A 22,869-nucleotide genomic window follows, 5' to 3' on the forward strand; every position below is an offset into this window, starting at 1 on the left:
ACACAGAGTGGACCAGAAGACAGGCTGCCGTCTTGGATTTCTGGCTTTTCTCTCTCTCTTTTTCCAAAAGAGAGAGAGAAAAGCCAAAAGATCTAATGAAATCGAAACTTGATTTACAGAGTTTTTATTCTGTGGAACAGTTGGATCATCTCACCGTACAGTGACATCTAGAGGCCAAATGCCTGTTTCATTTGCAGAGGATCAATAAAAAAGTGATGTGAAGTTGAAAGATTCTCTTGATGTGGTGTGTAATTCTAAATCAGCTTTGTATATCTCTATCCATGAATGAATTTTACAATGAAGTATATCTTGTATATCATAGGAGTACAGGAAGAGGGATTTTATTTGGATTTGAATGTTGGATACATTTTATGAGTGGTTGGCTGACTTGATGAAAATATGTCAGTTTTGATTTCAATTTTTCAATTTCAATTTATTTTCATTTATATAGCGCCAGCTCACAACAAAGTTGCCTCAAAGCGCTTCACACAGGCAAGGTCTAACCTTACCAACCCCCAGAGCAACAGTGGTAAGGAAAAACACTCTCTGAGGAAGAAACCTCAAGCAGACCAGACTCAAAGGGGTGACCCTCTGCTTGGACCATGCTACAAACATAAATTACAGAACAATTCACAAAACAAATATACAAGAAATGCTATTGGCGCACAGGACAGGAGGATCACCAACACGTATACAACTCCCATCTCTGAATGGAGCTGCACCTTAAACAGAGAGAAAAAAACAGAATCAGAATTGATGACTGATTTTTATTACCCGAGGCCAAATATGGCCATCGAGTATTGTGAAGACTTCCATCTGTCTGTCTGTCTGTGCTCACCATAACTTCAGTCCTTTGACTGCCAGGGTCTTCAAATTCACGGGCGGCATTCTTGGGACACAGACCTTGGACAAGTTCAAAGGTGGGTATCCTTGACCTATTCTAAGGGGTCAAAGGTCACATTCTTTCTACACACTCTGTCATTGATTACCTGCTCATACCGCCGAGGGTATTTTAGCATCGTGTTATATTTTTTAAAAATGCCAACACAAATATAATTACATAAAATACACAAAACAGTGTCTCTCTCTCTCTCAGACACACACACACACACACACACACACACACATGGGCCCTGACCTAATTTCTGAGACATTACATAGTTAAACAATCAAGAAATCACCTCAGTTAATCAGTTCAAAAAACATTGCCAGGGTGTCATATACAGCTCGAACAATGTTAGATGCAAGATACAAACATTGACTGATTTGTAGATGGAGGGGAGGATGACAGCAAAATGACCCACATTGTAAAGCTTAATATTCAGGAACCATAACACACACAGTCTTTTGCAACCCCACATCTGAAACATAATCTTTCACTGCGTGTCGTAGGGTGGAAACCTTGCTAGGGTGTCATATACAGCTCGATCAATATCAGATGCAAGATACAAACATTGACTGATTTGTAGATGGAGGGGAGGATGACAGCAAAATGACCCATATTGTAAAGCTTAATACTCAGGAACTATAATTCTTAGGGATCAGAGTAATTTTTCATATTGTTGTGTTTGTGTTAAAAAGCTTGTAGCTTGTTATTATTCATTTAAAACTCCAAAGGTAATAGCTTTGTTTTAAGTCCATTTTTAACTAGCAAGCTAAAGCCATGTGGCACATGGTGTCTGTCATCATTTCATTTGTGTCACTGCTGATATTGTGTGTCAACATAACCAACAGGCTGGTGTAATTATTGTTTAAAAAAAAATTGAAACAGGTGTTTTATATGTATGATTTGTAAAATCTTTATGCAAGAAGTTTGACACATGTGCATGTGTGTGTGTTATATAGAGAAAGGAAACCCAAACCCATGTACCCAAACGAGGTGACATTCTACACAGGTGCTCACGTTACTGACATGCAGTTTTTTTAGAGTTGGTACGTAAAGTCTGCTAAAGTAACACTGATGTTAAACTCTGGTCTCTGCTCTTAAATGATGTTTTGTAAGACACTGCAGTGTAAAAATTACAGGGGAAAACTGTGAAATGCAGCAGTAATAGACTGTAAAATGCAAAATAGTATATTACTGTAGTAGAAACATTGATTTACCTTTAATCAAGAAAGGACACAAAAGTGTATTTTTTTACTGTCAAAATACGTGAAATATTACAGGGGAAAACTGTAACATGACAAAAGCAATAGACTGTAAAATGCAAAATAGTATATTACTGTAGTAGAAACACTGAATTACTCTAAATCAAGAAACGGCACAAAACTGTATTTATTAAGGTCAAAATATGTGAAATATTACAGTGGAAAACTTTAAAATGGCAACAGTAATAGGCTGTAAAATGCTGAATAATATATTATTGTAGTAGAAACATTGAAATACCCTAAATCAAGAAATGGCACAAAACTGTATTTTTTTTTATGTCAAAATATGTCAAATATTGCAGGAGAAAACTGTAAAATGGCAAAAGGAATAGACTGTAAAATGCAAAATAGTATATTACTGCAGTAGAAACATTGAAATTCCCTAAATCAAGAAACGGCACAAAACTGTATTTTTTAATGTCAAAATACATGAAATATTGCAGGGGAAACTGTAAAATAGCAAAAAGGAATAGATTGTAAAATGCAAAATAGTATGGTTTTTTAATGTCAAAATATGTGAAATATTACAGGGGAAAACTATAAAATGGCAAAAGGAATAGACTGTAAAATGCAAAATAGTATATTACTGCAGTAGAAACATTGAAATACCCTAATTCAAGAAACAACACAAAACTGTATTTTTTATTATTATTATTATTATTTTATTTATTTATTTATTTTTACTGTCAAACACCTGCTCTTTTATAGTTATCAAACAAAACAACCAAAAACAGGGCTGCCAAATTTAGTATTTTGGCTGGAGTGAGACTCTGCCTTTTTTGTAAGCCTAACCCTAATTTTTTTTTTTTTAAAAGTCCTCTTTTACTAATAAAAATAATAACAGAAGGTAAACTGTGTTTGATTCTTCTCCTCTCCACGACCATGATTCCAAAGTATTTCAGTAAGATCATCTACTGGCATGTAAGAGGCAAATAATGAAAAATGCTTAAAATGGGTGGGGGTGAAGAGTGAATTTTAGCCATGCTAATGCTCCCCAGAACCATTTTCTGCAGTGAATTTTCAAGGAGCTTTAGGGAGGATGGAGGCAGCGGTTTATCCAACTTTGTACAAGCTGAACAAAATCTATCTTCATCTGCCAGCAGTTTCTGTTCCCGTGTGACTCTTCTCCACAACTGGAGAGAAGAGGAACAGACACTGCTAAAATGATCTTGTTTTTAAATAAATACATTTGAAGCCCCCACATCCCCTTCATTTTGTACAATTACGCCCATAACAGTACATAGTTGAGCAAACATTTCACAATTTATAACTCTATTACATACAGTATGTTATGATGGGACAGTCACATTATAACACAAGTATATTATTAATGTCTTTAAACACCTGACTGGAAAGACACATTAAATGTAACATTCTGGTAAAATAAAATTATGAGTAAATTCTGTGTAAAATATATTGGTTTTGACTTTTATAGGTTTTATGTATGTATGTATGAATGTATTTTTGCATGTGAGTATTTTGTTGGGCCACAGTGGAAACAAGCTTCTGTTACCCTGTATTTTTATGTATTTATGTGTTTAGTTAATATATATATATATATATATATATATATATATATATATATATATATATATATATATATATATATATATATATATTTTTTTTTTTTTTTTTGCATGTTTACATTTTATATGAATTCAAATTGTTCCATGCAAGTGCTATGTTAAAGATTGGCCGGCAGATGTCGCCATATTTAATTGCTTCAAACACTGAACCATTTCAACACAATTGTTTCATCTTGATTCAGTGGTTCAAAAATGCTTCAGTTTCTCCGTCAGTAATAATTATCAATAAAATGCATCAGCACAGCAACCACACGTTTTTAGAGCATGTACACAGATAGACTTACAATCATGAATACTTGCTAACCAGGACATTAAATAATCTATCATATGTCCTTTAAATTACCTAGTTTGCAACTAGTTGAAGTCCGTAGCTGACTGTCTCAACACACAATTGAGACAGTCAATTGATCGAGGTATTTAGCTTATGTGATGAAAATCAATGGTATTTATTTAAATTAGAGATATTAGCAAATGCTCACATATGCCAAAAACATTCAAGTGTCAGAGGGAAAAGTGACTAAAGAACGTGGCTGTGTGTGAAAACACACAACCTTCTGTTCATTTTCATAATGACATGCAAACATTTACATGAACTTGGACAGCACGGTGCCTTAGTGGTTAGCACTGTTATCTCACAGCATAAAGCTCATGGGTTTGCTTCCCGCCTGGTGCTTTTTGTGTGGCCTTTAAGTATTCACCTGGGTTCACTTCCAAGGACATGCAGGTGAAGTGAAGTGGAAATTTTAGACCGACTGTAAGTGTGACTGAATTTCTTTGTCTATATGAGGCCCTGTGATCCTGTCCAAGGTGGACCCCGCCTCATGTCCTGTGACTGCTGGGTTAGACTTCAAACCCCACTGTGACCTTTGATTGGATTAAGTGTGAATGGAAATAAAGAAATAAAGGTTGCCATGAACTTGTGAGATAAAAATGCTTTAGTTGATTAAACACTAAGTTGTACCAGTGAAATGATAAATACAGGAGGAAACTTTCATGTGACAAAAGGGGGAGGGTCCATTTGTCTTAACCTCTTTATATTATTTGATGGTGAATATTACAACCCCAAACTGATTTTAAAGTTCACAAATAAATCTAATACTTTCAAATAGCTAACAAACCAGATCCAGTTTTGTTTAATTTACAAAAATAAAACATCATTTTGTTGACTTACACCATTAATCACCTTTAATTGTACTGTTTTGTATAAATCTGTCGAGTTGAAAATCAACACATAATGGTAATTCGCCATAATTAAATGTTTTTTTGTTTTAATTGTCACACTTTGGAACATTACTTAACCTACTTTAGTGCAACATATAGCCTACCGTAAATGTAAAAACAACTTCAACATGCTCTCCTTAAAAATAGGACTAGTGGACCCTAGGAGCCTAGGGTGGACCCTAGGACTAGTGGGAAGTTCCTTAATAGAAGCATTGCCTCACCTACTGAATTTAACCTCTGCATTGTGTATGTTTTTTGCTTCTCTGTTGCTCCACTTCAGGACGCAAACTCATGATCTCTTGCATGGAAGGTGGGCGCTCTGAAACCCAGGCTCTGGCTATTTGTGTCCACGGAGTCCTTTAACTGTTGGGGAATAAGGTTTACCGAATACCACATTCACAACAACTACTGGCCTCCGTCACAGGAAGTATGTTATTTGCACATAAAGTTGAACTCTATGTCCTAAAAACGGCACCAAATTAAGTAACAACAGTAACAGCTACTGTGTTTGATGTAAACGCCAGATGGATTTGTGTAACTTCTTAAATAACTGGCTTTTTTTTTTTTTTTAAAGGTGTCCGTTCAAATTCTGTGGATTAGAGCTTAACTGTGCATTCATTTTAAATGCTTTGACCTTAACCATGTGCAGAGAATTTATTAGGAAAACTTCAACCACATTTCAGTGAGATCATTTTTAAAACAAAGCAGCAAATACCAACTCCCAGTTCTGAAAGAATTTAAAGTCGATGACTTTAATTCAAAGGGAAGGAGAAACCTTCACTGGCTGCTGCTGCTGCTGCTGCAGCAGCTCCCACACCTGTTACTGATGGGAAATAACAAGCACACCTGGCCCCATGCTCAGTCTCTGGGGCGGTGCCTCTATTGTACTGGTTTACATGCAGACACACTGAGAAAGGGGCGGAGCAAAAAAAGCTGTGACAGCCAGGTATGTACAAACAGGTTGCAATGCCATGGTTACATTTCCATGCATACGTGCAGGAGTCGGCGCAGCTCATCTCTCAGGAGCAGAGGGCTCAATCTGGATTAATGTTTGAAAAAACATTATTGGATGTTTCAGCTTGTAACCTTTCATGAGCCGCATAAATTAATGTTGTTGTTTTTGCTATATAATGCAAGGACTGTGACAGGAGGAGTCCCAACATGCTGAAGGCTGGCTTGACTAAGAATGGACAAAGGTATGTCAAAATATTTTGGTTATTTGTTTCATCTTTCATTATTAGTGTTCACATCTCCATCCGACAATTTATTTTGTCCAAACTGCATGAAATAACATCCAATATGTTGTCCAATGCATGTTTATTTATTTATCTTGCTTACTCTTGTAATTTAAAAGTCCTTAGGCACAGCACACACTGTGGTGCGCACATGTGCTACTGAGTTCCCCTTGTTAAATTCACTACCAGCAAAACACTGTGTTTAAAAAGTGAGCTCCACTTACAGAAAGAACAGGTGCATCTTATACTCTGGTGTGACTTATACTCTGGAAAATAAGGTATGTCCCATTTTCTGAGAGTTTGTGGATATGGATGAAACAGAGCAGTACCGTCAGTAATCATTGGGGCAGTGTAGCCATAATTTAAGTGAGACAACCAGAAGCAAAAAGGCATGAAGACCATTAAAAATGGCTGAATATTTTGGTAAGAGAACTTAATGGCCACACAGACAACCTCTGTCTATACCGCTGTGTACGCCTTTCTTTTGTGGTAGAAACAATATTATGAGTTCTTAAACCACTGCCTTGTTTGATGTTGTTCTAAACTTTCAAGGGCATCTGTACCCTCTAGTGTGTCAATTTTCTTCCTAAAAATTCATGCCAATCTAAAGGATGTATTAAAGTATGTGGTAAGTCACACCATTTCAAATACAAGTACATGGAGAGATATACATACATAACAAGAGCAAGCCTAGATTTCTGACGTCCACCAAGGGTTGACTGAAAATAAGATATGTGATTCACATCATGACCCGGACTTCACCTGGATCCGGACTCCACAACACAATGCAATCATTGCATACTGATCCAGAACAGTCCGACTAATCAAGATGTTGCAATTGGATATTTAATTCACAAGCTGAAACAAAATAGTGCCTTCCTGATCTTGATTTTACATCGTAATGTCGTATCTTTCTGGTGCAGAACCTGCATATTGATCCGGTTTACTCCCAACAAGTCCTGAGCCAGAATCCGGAGCCAGTTCCGTGGAGTCTTCCATGCCCTAATATCTATCTGTGGTGCAAATTTGGTGAGAATCTGTGAAGTAGTTTTGACGTAATCCTTCAAAGCCTATATAAAGTGAAACTTAATCTAGAATCCAGAACCGGATCCAGATTACCTCCAAATTTAATGGAATCTTCCATGACCTAATATGTATCTGTATTGAAAATTTCATCAAAATCCGTGCAGTACTTTTGAAGTAATCCTGCTAACAGTAATCCATCAAAGCCACTATAAAGTGAAAATTGATCCAGAATCCAGATCTGAATCACCGCCAAAACGTAATGGGTTCTTCCATGGCTTAATATGTATCTGTGGTGAAAATTTTGTTAAAATACATGCAGTAAATTTGATGTACAACCCCTGGCAATAATTATGGAATCACCGGCCTTGGAGGATGTTCATTCAGTTGTTTAATTTTGTAGAAAAAAATCAGATCACAGACATGACACAAAACTAAAGTCATTTCAAATGGCAACTTTCTGGCTTTAAGAAATACTATAAGAAATCAGGCAAAAAAAATTGTGGCAGTCAGTAATGGTTACTTTTTTAGACCAAGCAGAGGGGAAAAAAATATGGACTCACTCAATTCTGAGGAATAAATTATGGAATCACCCTGTAAATTTTCATCCCCAAAACTAACACCTGCATCAAATCAGATCTGCTCATTAGTCTGCATCTAAAAAGGAGTGAACACACCTTGGAGAGCTGTTGCACCAAGTGGACTGACATGAATCATGGCTCCAACATGAGATGTCAATTGAAACAAAGGAGAGGATTATCAAACTCTTAAAAGAGGGTAAATCATCATGTAATGTTGCAGAAGATGTTGGTTGTTCACAGTCAGCTGTGGACCAAATAGAAACAACATGGGAAGGTTGTTAAAGGCAAACATACTGGTAGACCAAGGAAGACATCAAAGCATCAAGACAGAAAACTTAAAGCAATATGTCTCAAAAATCGAAAATGCACAACAAAAGAAATGAGGAACGAATGGGAGGAAACTGGAGTCAACATCTGTGACCAAACTGTAAGAAACCGCCTAAAGGAAATCAATCAATCAATCAATCAATCAATTTTTTTATATAGCGCCAAATCACAACAAACAGTTGCCCCAAGGCGCTTTATATTGTAAGGCAAGGCCATACAATAATTATGTAAAACCCCAACGGTCAAAACAACCCCCTGTGAGCAAGCACTTGGCTACAGTGGGAAGGAAAAACTCCCTTTTAACAGGAAGAAACCTCCAGCAGAACCAGGCTCAGGGAGGGGCAGTCTTCTGCTGGGACTGGTTGGGGCTGAGGGAGAGAACCAGGAAAAAGACATGCTGTGGGGGGGAGCAGAGATCGATCACTAATGATTAAATGCAGAGTGGTGCATACAGAGCAAAAAGAGAAAGAAACAGTGCATCATGGGAACCCCCCAGCAGTCTACGTCTATAGCAGCATAACTAAGGGATGGTTCAGGGTCACCTGATCCAGCCCTAACTATAAGCTTTAGCAAAAAGGAAAGTTTTAAGCCTAATCTTAAAAGTAGAGAGGGTGTCTGTCTCCCTGATCTGAATTGGGAGCTGGTTCCACAGGAGAGGAGCCTGAAAGCTGAAGGCTCTGCCTCCCATTCTACTCTTACAAACCCTAGGAACTACAAGTAAGCCTGCAGTCTGAGAGCGAAGCGCTCTATTGGGGTGATATGGTACTACGAGGTCCCTAAGATAAGATGGGACCTGATTATTCAAAACCTTATAAGTAAGAAGAAGAATTTTAAATTCTATTCTAGAATTAACAGGAAGCCAATGAAGAGAGGCCAATATGGGTGAGATATGCTCTCTCCTTCTAGTCCCCGTCAGTACTCTAGCTGCAGCATTTTGAATTAACTGAAGGCTTTTTATGGAACTTTTAGGACAACCTGATAATAATGAATTACAATAGTCCAGCCTAGAGGAAATAAATGCATGAATTAGTTTTTCAGCATCACTCTGAGACAAGACCTTTCTGATTTTAGAGATATTGCGTAAATGCAAAAAAGCAGTCCTACATATTTGTTTAATATGCGCTTTGAATGACATATCCTGATCAAAAATGACTCCAAGATTTCTCACAGTATTACTAGAGGTCAGGGTAATGCCATACAGAGTAAGGATCTGGTTAGACACCATGTTTCTAAGATTTGTGGGGCCAAGTACAATAACTTCAGTTTTATCTGAGTTTAAAAGCAGGAAATTAGAGGTCATCCATGTCTTTATGTCTGTAAGACAATCCTGCAGTTTAGCTAATTGGTGTGTGTCCTCTGGCTTTATGGATAGATAAAGCTGGGTATCATCTGCGTAACAATGAAAATTTAAGCAATACTGTCTAATAATACTGCCTAAGGGAAGCATGTATAAAGTGAATAAAATTGGTCCTAGCACAGAACCTTGTGGAACTCCATAATTAACTTTAGTCTGTGAAGAAGATTCCCCATTTACATGAACAAATTGTAATCTATTAGACAAATATGATTCAAACCACCGCAGCGCAGTGCCTTTAATACCTATGGCATGCTCTAATCTCTGTAATAAAATTTTATGGTCAACAGTATCAAAAGCAGCACTGAGGTCTAACAGAACAAGCACAGAGATGAGTCCACTGTCCGAGGCCATAAGAAGATCATTTGTAACCTTCACTAATGCTGTTTCTGTACTATGATGAATTCTAAAACCTGACTGAAACTCTTCAAATAGACCATTCCTCTGCAGATGATCAGTTAGCTGTTTTACAACTAACCTTTCAAGAATTTTTGAGAGAAAAGGAAGGTTGGAGATTGGCCTATAATTAGCTAAGATAGCTGGGTCAAGTGATGGCTTTTTAAGTAATGGTTTAATTACTGCCACCTTAAAAGCCTGTGGTACATAGCCAACTAACAAAGATAGATTGATCATATTTAAGATCGAAGCATTAAATAATGGTAGGGCTTCCTTGAGCAGCCTGGTAGGAATGGGGTCTAATAAACATGTTGATGGTTTGGATGAAGTAACTAATGAAAATAACTCAGACAGAACAATCAGAGAGAAAGAGTCTAACCAAATACCGGCATCACTGAAAGCAGCCAAAGATAACGATACGTCTTTGGGATGGTTATGAGTAATTTTTTCTCTAATAGTTAAAATTTTGTTAGCAAAGAAAGTCATGAAGTCATTACTAGTTAAAGTTAATGGAATACTCAGCTCAATAGAGCTCTGACTCTTTGTCAGCCTGGCTACAGTGCTGAAAAGAAACCTGGGGTTGTTCTTATTTTCTTCAATTAGTGATGAGTAGAAAGATGTCCTAGCTTTACGGAGGGCTTTTTTATAGAGCAACAGACTCTTTTTCCAGGCTAAGTGAAGATCTTCTAAATTAGTGAGACGCCATTTCCTCTCCAACTTACGGGTTATCTGCTTTAAGCTACGAGTTTGTGAGTTATACCACAGAGTCAGACACTTCTGATTTAAAGCTCTCTTTTTCAGAGGAGCTACAGCATCCAAAGTTGTCTTCAATGAGGATGTAAAACTATTGACAAGATACTCTATCTCCCTTACAGAGTTTAGGTAGCTACTCTGCACTGTGTTGGTATATGGCATTAGAGAACATAAAGAAGGAATCATATCCTTAAACCTAGTTACAGCGCTTTCTGAAAGACTTCTAGTGTAATGAAACTTATTCCCCACTGCTGGGTAGTCCATCAGAGTAAATGTAAATGTTATTAAGAAATGATCAGACAGAAGGGAGTTTTCAGGGAATACTGTTAAGTCTTCTATTTCCATACCATAAGTCAGAACAAGATCTAAGATATGATTAAAGTGGTGGGTGGACTCATTTACTTTTTGAGCAAAGCCAATAGAGTCTAATAATAGATTAAATGCAGTGTTGAGGCTGTCATTCTCAGCATCTGTGTGGATGTTAAAATCGCCCACTATAATTATCTTATCTGAGCTAAGCACTAAGTCAGACAAAAGGTCTGAAAATTCATAGAGAAACTCACAGTAACGACCAGGTGGACGATAGATAATAACAAATAAAACTGGTTTTTGGGACTTCCAATTTGGATGGACAAGACTAAGAGTCAAGCTTTCAAATTAATTAAAGCTCTGTCTGGGTTTTTGATTAATTAATAAGCTGGAATGGAAGATTGCTGCTAATCCTCCACCCCGGCCCGTGCTACGAGCATTCTGACAGTTAGTGTGACTCGGGGGTGTTGACTCATTTAAACTAACATATTCATCCTGCTGTAACCAGGTTTCTGTAAGGCAGAATAAATCAATATGTTGATCAATTATTATATCATTTACTAACAGGGACTTAGAAGAGAGAGACCTAATGTTTAACAGACCACATTTAACTGTTTTAGTCTGTGGTGCAGTTGAAGGTGCTATATTATTTTTTCTTTTTGAATTTTTATGCTTAAATAGATTTTTGCTGGTTATTGGTAGTCTGGGAGCAGGCACCGTCTCTACGGGGATGGGGTAATGAGGGGATGGCAGGGGGAGAGAAGCTGCAGAGAGGTGTGTAAGACTACAACTCTGCTTCCTGGTCCCAACCCTGGATAGTCACGGTTTGGAGGATTTAAGAAAATTGGCCAGATTTCTAGAAATGAGAGCTGCTCCATCCAAAGTGGGATGGATGCCGTCTCTCCTAACAAGACCAGGTTTTCCCCAGAAGCTTTGCCAATTATCTATGAAGCCCACCTCATTTTTTTGGACACCACTCAGACAGCCAGCAATTCAAGGAGAACATGCGGCTAAACATGTCACTCCCGGTCAGATTGGGGAGGGGCCCAGAGAAAACTACAGAGTCCGACATTGTTTTTGCAAAGTTACACACCGATTTAATGTTAATTTTAGTGACCTCCGATTGGCGTAACCGGGTGTCATTACCGCCGACGTGAATTACAATCTTACCAAATTTACGCTTAGCCTTAGCCAGCAGTTTCAAATTTCCTTCAATGTCGCCTGCTCTGGCCCCCGGAAGACAATTGACTATGGTTGCTGGTGTCGCTAACTTCACATTTCTCAAAACAGAGTCGCCAATAACCAGAGTTTGATCCTCGACGGGTGTGTCGTCAGGGGGGAACTAACGGCGGCTAAACTACCTTGGTCCGCACCAACTACAGGGGCCTGGCTAGCTGTAGAATTTTCCACGGTGCGGAGCCGAGTCTCCAATTCGCCCAGCCTGGCCTCCAAAGCTACGAATAAGCTACACTTATTACAAGTACCGTTACTGCTAAAGGAGGCCGAGGAATAACTAAACATTTTACACCCAGAGCAGAAAAGTGCGGGAGAGACAGGAGAAGCCGCCATGCTAAATCGGCTAAGAGCTAGTAGCTACGCTAAGCTAGCGGATTCCTAAAAACACGCAAAGTGAATAATGTGTAAATAATTTAGAGGTGATTCAGCAGAAGGAATGCTTTAGTTAAGGCACGTAAAGATTACACTGGGAAACAAATTGTAATCTAGATAACTAGATCAATCTAACTGCGCAGATTAAACAGCTAACAGATACAGAAAAACACCGCTGTGCTCCGGAACAGGAAGTGATACAATACCGCAGTGAGAGCCAACCACCAGTAGAGGCAAGCAAAAATGTATGTTGTGAATGTGAAAACATACAGAAAAGCTAAACAAAAGCCATCATTAACACCTAAACAGAAAAAAACAAGGTTACAATGGGCTAAGGAAAAGCAATCGTGGACTGTGGATGATTGGATGAAAGTCATATTCATTGATGAATCTCGAATCTGCATTGGGCAAGGTGATGATGCTGGAACTTTTGTTTGGTGCCGTTCCAATCAGATTTATAAAGATGACTGCCTGAAGAGAACATGTAAATTTCCACAGTCATTGATGATATGGGGCTGCATGTCAGGTAAAGGCACTGGGGAGATGGCTGTCATTACATCATCAATAAATGCACAAGTTTACGTTGATATTTTGGACACTTTTCTTATCCCATCAATTGAAAGGATGTTTGGGGATGATATCATTTTTCAAGATGATAATGCATCTTGCCATAGAGCAAAAACTGTGAAAACAGTCAGTGTCATGGCCTGCAAATAGTAAATGTTTGGTAGAAGTTGAAGAAAATGGTCCATGACAAGGCTGCAACCTGCAAAGCTGATCTGGCAACAGCAATCAGAGAAAGTTGGAGCCAGATTGATGAAGAGTACTGTTTGTCACTCATTAAGTCCATGCCTCAGAGACTGCAAGCTGTTATAAAAGCCAGAGGTGGTGCAACAAAATACTAGTGATGTGTTTGTTTTTCATGATTCCATAATTTTTTCCTCAGAATTGAATGAGTCCATATTTTTTTCCCTCTGCTTGGTCTGAAAAAGTAACCGTTACTGACTGCCACAATTTTTTTTTCCTGATTTCTTGTAGTGTTTCTTAAAGCCAGAAAGTTGCCATTTGAAATGACTTTAGTTTTGTGTCATGTCTGTGATCTGCTTTTTTTCTACAAAATTAAACAACTGAATGAACATCCTCCGAGGCCGGTGATTCCATAATTTTTGCCAGGGGTTGTAGTCCAGTGTCTTGTAGAAGGTAATTTAAAAGCAGGGACCAGAGCTTTAAATGGGTGTTACTTTAGCAGACTTTACATACCAACTCTAAAGCAACAGTATAGTGTCAGTAAGGTGAGCACCTGTGTCAAATGTCACCTCATTTGGGTGCATGGATTTGGGTTTCCTTTCTTTATATAACACGCCTGCACACATACACGTGTCTCAAACGTCTTGCAAAAAGATTTTACAAACCATACATATAAAACACCTGTTTCAATTTTTTTTTTTTTTTTTTTTTTTTTTACAATAATTACACCAGCCTGTTGGTTATGTTGACACACAACATCAGCAATGACACAAATGAAACAAGAGCAGTCTGAGATTTCTGACATTCACCAATCCAGTAGTTTTGACGTAATCCTTCAAAGCCTATATAAAGTGAAACCTTGATCGAGATCACCTCCAAAATTCAGTGGAGTCTTCCATGCCCTAATATTTATCTTCTTCTTTGTCTTTCGGCTGTTCCCGTTAGGGGTCACCACAGCAGATCAATCGTTTCCATCTCACCCTGTCCTCTGTATCTTCCTCTGTCACACCAACCACCTGCATGTCCTCTCTCAGCACATTTGGTAAGAATCCGTGCAGGAGTTTTGACATAATCCTCAAAAGCGTACAAAGTGAAAACCTGATCCGGATCCAGATCACCTCCAAAAATTTAATGAAGGCCTAACACCAATGTGTGGTGAAGTTTTTTTGTGAAAATCCATTAAGTAGTTTTCATGTAATCTTTCAACGCCTATATAAACTGAAATCTTGATCCAGAATGCTGATCTGGATCACCTCCAAAATTTAATTGGATCTTCCATGGTCTAATATCTATCTGCGGTGTGTTTATAAAAAAAAAAAAGCGTCAATCTGTGCAGTAGTTTTGATGTAATCTTGCTAACAGACAGAAAAATAAATAAATGGTGATGATTTTATTATCTTGTTGGGCAACGTAATTAGAGCTTTAAGATTGTGTGTACATACAAAACCACAAATGTACATTTTTCTTTTCACCAGATTTTTAAAGCCTCTTTTCTGAATATCAGTCATCGGGACAGTATATGCACAAGTCTGATTCCTATTCTGATCTTTAGCCTTGACTGGATGCATAGGCACACACTTATACCCTATCACACATAGCCAGAATCACACACAATGACATCAGAATTCTGAATCGGTGCACATCCAAAAAGTGTCACATTTCAGTTCCAAAACATTGTGACAGCCATCTGCGGAAGTCCACACAGTTGGTTAAAATCGGCCAGCGGCACCGAGTGTGATGCACATGTTCAAAACCCTCTGGGCACCGTCGAGATGGGACATCAATCCTACGGCGGTCCATGTGCAATCTGAGGACCATCTGACCGCAATTTACATATTCCAATGGCAGCAAAACGGGATCCGAAATGACTTGAGCGCATACAAGGGAACCTCGAGATGGATCTTGCACAGCAAAGCCTGCCAGTGCCACGTATAATATTGTCCCCTGGAGCACAAAGGAACTGTTTAAATGTTTGTGGCATGCTTCATCATGATAATAATTATGAATTATTATCATGTACAGTGAATGTGAACAGTGGCTATCAAACCAAAAGCACTATGTGCTACTGCGCACGCCACAGTAGACCACAGTAGACCTTACAGTACAGATATTTGTCCATTCCTTCCCATGGGCGACTTAAATAATGTGAACTATTGTCTCCATCATAACACGGGCAGCTGCAGCTCTCCATGGTGCGCAGTAACACGTCATTGCACGCACTAGGCTCAGAGCTGAATGGATCTCATGCTGTAATAAATGATCACCTTCTAACTCTGAAGGAAACATGACATGGAACTGTCGTGCCAGGCTGTTACACCATTAATAAACATGAATCTCACCTCCAACAGCAGTCCAGGAGTGTTTCACAGCACGGACGTGGATGTGAAGCCGGGACAGCAGCCTGCAGCTAAAATCTTCTCATCCAAAATAAAAAAAATTAATTCCATGTGATAATACAACCATTGTGGTGTCTAGAGTTGCGTTGTGATCCTGGAGTGAGCAAACAAGAAAAAAGAAAGTTCCCTGGGAGGGCATTGCCTCTGACAGGGGACAGCATGGCCCACTGCCAGCAAACTTTGACCAAAGCTGTCCAGCTGCACATGCGTACACATGTGCCCTGAGCGCGCTTAGTAGCCCATGCAGTGTTATGCATACACACACACCATGCGCACGTGTGCGTGTGAGGAACATAGCGCTTCAGTCCCGTGTTTGCCATCCAGATGTTTGGACATCAGACAGTGTGCAGCACCTTTTATGGCCGTCTGACAGCTGTCTGTATCATTCACCTGTTGTCGACATGCAGTGCAGGTGTGGATGACGTACTCCAGATACGTTCTAACACGGCTGACCACGCCTCTTTTCCTCCCAACTGCGTCGGATTATGGCAATATTTGCCGTGTCGGGAATGGTTCCTCCACATTCTTGCTATGTGTGACCGGGGCTTTTATGCATCATTTGCATTTTAAATGCAGTGTGTACCACAGGCTACTAGACATAACAACAAAACTGAAACACTCTTCTGAGAGCTTGGGAAAAGAAAATAAGTTTTATTTGCGGTTTTGGTTCAAGAATCACAAACGACACACACCTGACACAAAGTACAGTGCCGGAGGTGATCAATTTGCACACAAAATACTATTGTAACAAATTATAGTAGCAATAAACAATGTAAGATTAAAAAACTCTTACATAAAAAATTTACAGTTACAATAGCTTGTGAATAATATATTGTATATTAACACAGGTGTGTATGTGTGAACAAAAATACTTTAATGATAAGAAATACAAGCTCTGTGATACTATCTACTCTGTTTTACGTAAAGTTTTGTCTCCCCTTCATGAACTCAGGGTTCACTTAATATTAGGGTTCACTTAATATTAAAAATTTGTCTACATGTGTTATCACTCGGTGGTCTCCAGCATCATCTTCTATGCTGTAGTGTGCTGGAGCAGCAGGCTGAAGGCAACTGACACAAACAGACTCAACAACCTCATCAGAGATGCTGGCTCCGTCTTGGGGCTTGAGCTAGAGTCTGTGATGGAGGTGTCAGAGAGGAGGATGTTGAGGAAACTGCTCAGCATCCTGGACAAACACCTCCCACCCCCTGCAGGCCACACTGACATCCTGTCAGAGCACCTTCAGCCATAGACTGAGACCACGAGGTGCAACACAGGAGGTCTTTCCTACGTGTGGCAATCAGACTGTATAATTCCTCCCCTTCTGCAGGATGAATACATAACAGAGTTATTCAGTTACTCTGAGTTATGTCCAATATTACTGAACATCTAGTGCAAATGCCTTCCAGTCATTTCATGTAAATTTGTTGTTATTGTAAAAAATAAAGAAAAAAAACATTGTTCATTGTTTACTGTTTAAGTACTCTGGCAAAACAATTTCCTTCGGGATAAATAAAGTTGATCTTATCTTACATTGCTTATATTCCCTCTTTGTCTGTTTTAAATTTATCTCCATAAGAGTGAAGCAAATCTGATACATACTAAAGAAAGCCATTTTCAGGGACAGTAGTCTTTGCCACGACATCTCAACTCAGAGATTTCCTTCTTTATCCCACACAGCTTGTGGATGTATTGCACAGACTGCAGACTGGCTCACTGTTTTGCAAACAGGAGTCCAAATATGGACTTCTGTGACATAAGTTACAGAAAAGTAAAATGGACTGTTTTAGGTGTAGATGTTGCAAAAAGCAGGAGAATCCTTGCTTGCGTGATCGTAAACATGAAACAATGTGAACAGCAGTTTTGTAATCGACAAATAATTACAAGACATGTTCATTTGGAAAAATAAAATATGCAGTTCCTTCAATTTGGAGGTGTATCAGAATCACGCTGCCTGCCCATCTGTCAGGGCAACTCCTCCTCATCTGCTTCAAATTCAGTGATACTTAACACAGTGGCAGCACACTGTGTGCATGAAAATAATTCTGGGCTGAAATCAAGGGGAGATGGTGGTGTTTTTAGTTGTGCAGTAGTTTGGATTACTAATTTGTTAATTCAGTGTTTCATCACAAAAGATTTGTTCCCATTGACACACACATACTGTACATACACACGTGTGTGTGTGTGTATATATATATATATATATAATGTTAGGGTGGTCCTCTACAGTATTCCGAAAGTAAAGATGTGACTTTCTTAAAGTGCTTCCTGACAAAATTGTTCATCTTGATGAGAAAATGTTGTGTGCAAAATTTTATTTCAGTATAACTACTCTAGCCACTGCCGCACGCGGGGTGCAAATTGCAAAAGTTGAGCATATTAGCACAAACGAGCGATAATAATGCACCTGTTCACAAATGAAACTGAAACAATCTTTTCTCCTTTAACTAACCATACATTGAACTGAATCAAATTGAAAACCTTTATTGTCAATGAACTGATTTCAGAACAATTAAATTAGGGTTGCAACTCCAGTAGTAAAAAAGGTACATAATAAAATACACTTACAATTTTAGTGACAAAAAAAAAAAAAAAACAGTCACAGAGTGGTGTTTGGCTCAGATTTTCTTTGCCTCTGGGAACTGACACCGATGCCACTCAACAACTTGCAGCAGGTATTGGCGCTGCTGTTCATCCTTCGTTAGGATCTGATTGTAATCCTGGATAAGTGCAACTCCTCACTCAGCAAAATCACTGACAGCAGCAACGTTATCCAAGACCTGCTGATGAGGGGTCGCCTCCCACTCTGACAGGTCCTTAATGAGGAAGTCCATGTTGATGTTGAATGCCTCAAAAATGCGACCTGAGGCAGATGGAACAAAACCTGCCACTAATGAACTAATGTATCCAGTCCATAATTCAGTAATTTAATATCTTTTAAATCTCATAAAATTTCACCCAATTTATTTTTAAATCTAAAGGAACCAAAAATGAAGAAGCACCTTGAAAAAACTGAAGTTTGTTTTTTGGGATCATCCTAAATATTAAATGTGATGGTGTGTGTAGACTACGGGCACTTATTATGTCCTTTGATCATATTGTATGAAAAACAGAAAAAAGGGTAAATTTCACACTTTTATAATTATCTTTACAATGAAAGTGTGTTAAGAAATTTGTTCTAGTAGTCTATGATGACTTTTTCACCTTTTTTCAGCATCATTATATGCAAATATTGCCGTTTTGTGCTTGTCCCACACCTAGACTTTTGATCTTCAATGATAAAAATGAATGGTAAAGAAACATTTTTTTCTAATGTTATAAAATATCAGTAAAATAATCAAAACATAATTGGGGTATTCAATGTCATACAACTGTTGTGATTTTTTTTTTTTTTTAAACAAAATGTAGTCCCACACTATTGCCGTAATTTCCACCACAACACTGTAATGTCCCTTTAAACAGTTTGTATGAAAGATTGTTTGGGTAGTTTCTATGGAGATAAACAGTGATATCAGAGCACATGTATATAGCGCCAAATCACAGCAAACAGTTGCCCTAAGGCGCTTTATATTGTAAGGCAATGGTGTGGTGGAAATTACATTTACAAGGCCAATAGTGCCCGTAGTTAAAGAATCACCCGTAAGTGTGTGTGTGTGTGTGTGTGTGTGTGGTGGTGGTGGTGGTGGGGGGGTGTTATGGGCTTGATCACAGATTTCTAGTTTTATGTTTCTTTCAGCCAGAGCATGATGGATGGTGGGACTCTACCAGAAAGAAGATGGTGTACTTGGTCACGGCGCCATTGCTTCTTATTTCTGTTGCTGGCAACAATTTTGTTTTTCTGCAACACGAATCCAAACCCAATGAATCCTGATTGGAGCCATAAATGGTGGAAGATGTACAGTGGAACAAAATGGTGGCTTTCATTCAAAAGGCCGACACAGAATAAAATTCCTCCCACCACGAGTAACGTCAGTGTCACTGCTGCTGTGTCTACATTTCAAACCGGGTCTTCTCAATTTAAAATCAAGCGTGGGCCACCTACATACAGTCAGACTAAGATGGGCAGCATGGCAACAATGACGTCACTGATAACTGCAGCAACGCCCCTTGGCTCCGAAGATGTTTCACTGGAGACTCTGCAAACAACAGAAAGCAAACCTTCAACGATGCGTCCTTATGTTTCTCCGGGGCTGTACTTCGTGGAATACCCTTATGAATACCACTTCATTATAGATGAGCCAGAGAAGTGCAAGCAGAAGAAGCCTTTCTTGGTTCTGGTAGTCCCCGTTGCACCCCATAACAAAAAAAGCCGAGACATAATCCGTAGTACCTGGGGTGGTGAAAGTCTGGTACTGGGTAAAACTGTGACACTATTCTTTCTCTTGGGTCTGCACAGTGGACGCGGTGCAGAGGAGATCCAACAGCAACTGCTGCAGGAGAGCAAAGTGCATCAGGACCTAATCCAGGGTGACTTCATGGACTGTTATAAGAACCTGACCATAAAGACCATGATGATGATGGAGTGGCTGGACTCCCGCTGCCGTACTGCCTCCTTTGCCATGAAGATTGACTCAGACATGTTTCTCAATGTGCACAATCTCATCAACATGCTTTTAGGTGTTCCAAAGACCAACTACATGACCGGGCTTGTGGCACATCAAGGTGCCGTTCTTCGAGACAAGCAATCGAAGTGGTATCTTCCGGAGAATGTTTTCCCTGAGGCACAGTACCCACCTTATGCTTTGGGTCTGGGTTATGTTGTGTCTTTAGACCTCCCTAAAAAGCTTGTGGAAGCATCCAGACACATCAAAGCTGTTTATATTGAAGATGTGTATTTAGGATTGTGTATGCGGCACATGGGCATCATGCTCACTGACCCTCCAGACTGGAATTATTTTCACATTTTTCCTGTGCAGTACAATCGCTGTCGTTTCTCCAGGATAATAGCTACAACAACACATGCCACCACAGATCATATGTGGGTTTGGAAAGACTTTAAAAGACCTGGTCCATACTGTTGATTGTGGAAAATCATGAAATACTTTAGATTGGTCAACATAGAAAACAATGGATTGACTGTATAAAAAAAAAAAACTATAGAAGAACTGATTTTATATAAATAAATAAGTTTTTTCTCTGTCCTTCGAGTTCAGCTTCTTGTACAGCTCGCTAAATGCCATTTCCTTCCCTTTTGCCACTTCTCTTTTCACCTTACTCTGCATCTCCTTGTACTCCTGTCTACTTTCTTCATCTCGCCGACTGTCACAATTATCTTTTGCCAATCACTTTCTCCTTAGGCTTTCCTGGACATCTTTGTTCCACTACCAAGTCTCCTTGTCTTCCTTCCACGGTCCAGATGTCACACCCAATGCCTTCCAAGCTATCTCCCTCACCACATCTGCAGTACTTTTCCAGTTGTCCAAAGTTGCTTCCCTTCCATGCAGTGTCTCTCTCACCTGCTCACTGAATTTCACACAATAGTCTTCCTCCTTCAGCTTCCACCATCTGATCCTTGTTGAGCTGTCACTTTTCTTATTCTTCACCTCTAAAGTCATCCTACAAACAACCATCCTATGCTGTCTAGCTACACCTTCTCCTGCCACCATCTTACAGTCTCCGATTTCTTTTCTCAATGAGAAAAAGTACAATGGCATTTTTTTAGACTTTGAGAATAAAGCTGTAATATTACAAGAATAAATTTGTAATTTTATTAGAAAAAACGCAATATTACGAGAATAAAGTCAGAATATTATGATAATGAAGTCGTACTTTTATGAGAAAAAAATAGTAATTTACGAGAATAAAGTCAGAATATTTCGAGAATAAAGTCATAATTTTATGGAAAAAAAAACAAGGAATATCACAAGAATAAAGTCATAATCATTAGTATCAGAACTTTGAAAAGAATATGCAAGAAAATGTCTATTCTGGAGGAGGAACCACACGGACTTCGCCTGTAGTTCCGGTGATTAGTAGCTCCTTCAAATCGCCTCTTTTGTGGAGGAGGAGATGGCTGGAATTGGTGTCGTGGGGTGCACCAGAGTATGCAATTCCTGTTGGGGATAAGTACTTTGGCACCACACTGGCAGTTGTTGCTTCTCGTATAAATACAAATTTATTCTCGTAATATTACGGCTTCATTCTCAGTCTAAAGAAACCTCTATGGCCCTAAAACATCATCGTATAAAAGTGATGTAACAATTTTCATATATATTTTTTTAAGTTATTTCAATTCTTGCAGAATTAACTCAGTTGAAAGTTGAAATAACTGTAAAAAAAAAATGATGCAAATTGTTACGTCAATTTTTCTCTTTGAGACAGCAGTTCCTTTTTTAGAGTGTACAAAGAATGCAGTCCACCTGGATGCACCTTCCTCCACTCTATGTCACATTTTCCTAAAGTAGGTGTTCACTACAGCCATTAACAAACCTTTTTGCATAATCAACTACCATCTGCCCTTTCACATCCCTGTCCTTGATACTATCTCTACCCATTACTTCCTCATCACCTCTGTTCCTGTCGCCAACATGCCCATTGAAGTCTGTTCCTATCACAACTCTTTCATGCTTGACCACACTCTCCACCACCTCAACTGACCCACTCCAGAAATCTTCTTTCTCTTTCATCTCACAAGCTACCTGTGGGGCATATGCACTGATGATATTCATCATCACCCCTTCAATTTCCAACTTCACACTCATCACCTCACTTAACCTCCAACACACTCTTAGCATACTCTTCCTTTAAAATGCCCCAGCACCATTTCGCTTCCTATCCTCACCATGGTACAATAACTTGAACCCCCCACCTTCCCTTCCACTTGGTTTCTTGCACACACAATATGTCTACCTCTCTTCTCTCCATCATGTCAGCCACCTCTATTGAATCAGTCATAAAATATGACTGAATGAATGTTGCAGATATTTATTCATTTAATAGAAATATCTGCTATGACACTGTTATGGTTTCTGTTGGACGCTTTAGGGACCCTCAACAACCTATAAGAGTTCAACTCTTCAGGGCAAGAGAGAAGATAAGAACTGCACTGAGGTCTCTTGAGCAAGGATAAAGGGTAAAGACGTGGAGCGCGGGTGAGACGTGTATGTCCTTAGCAGGACAAATTAAGCTCGAACACTGATAAGCTCAGCTAACAGGCTAACCTTGGATTGGACGTTTATTAAATC

At 39.0% G+C, this 22,869-nt stretch overlaps 1 protein-coding gene and 1 long non-coding RNA gene across 3 annotated transcripts; one reads left to right on the plus strand and one right to left on the minus strand.

The window, feature by feature from the left end:
* Positions 1 to 6,009: 6,009 nt before the first annotated feature.
* Positions 6,010 to 20,803, plus strand: LOC117503032 (beta-1,3-galactosyltransferase 1). 2 transcript variants are annotated; one of them, XM_034162185.1, is made up of 2 exons: positions 6,010 to 6,151; positions 19,422 to 20,803. In XM_034162185.1, the coding sequence occupies exons 1-2, from the start codon at positions 6,117 to 6,119 to the stop codon at positions 20,704 to 20,706; spliced, it is 1,320 nt and encodes a 439-aa protein (XP_034018076.1). In that variant the 5' UTR covers positions 6,010 to 6,116; the 3' UTR covers positions 20,707 to 20,803. The 2 variants fall into 2 exon arrangements, with proteins under 2 accessions (XP_034018076.1, XP_034018086.1); XM_034162195.1 differs by having other exon boundaries at positions 19,426 to 20,803.
* LOC117503042 lies at positions 15,800 to 22,358 on the minus strand. The gene is made up of 3 exons (XR_004558464.1): positions 22,115 to 22,358; positions 16,911 to 16,913; positions 15,800 to 15,811 (listed from the first exon to the last, which is right to left on the minus strand). It is a non-coding gene; the product is annotated as an uncharacterized LOC117503042 (long non-coding RNA).
* Between the last annotated feature and the right edge of the window lie 511 nt (positions 22,359 to 22,869).

This window comes from Thalassophryne amazonica, chromosome 2, assembly GCF_902500255.1.
Source record: "Thalassophryne amazonica chromosome 2, fThaAma1.1, whole genome shotgun sequence".
Taxonomy (NCBI): domain Eukaryota; kingdom Metazoa; phylum Chordata; class Actinopteri; order Batrachoidiformes; family Batrachoididae; genus Thalassophryne; species Thalassophryne amazonica.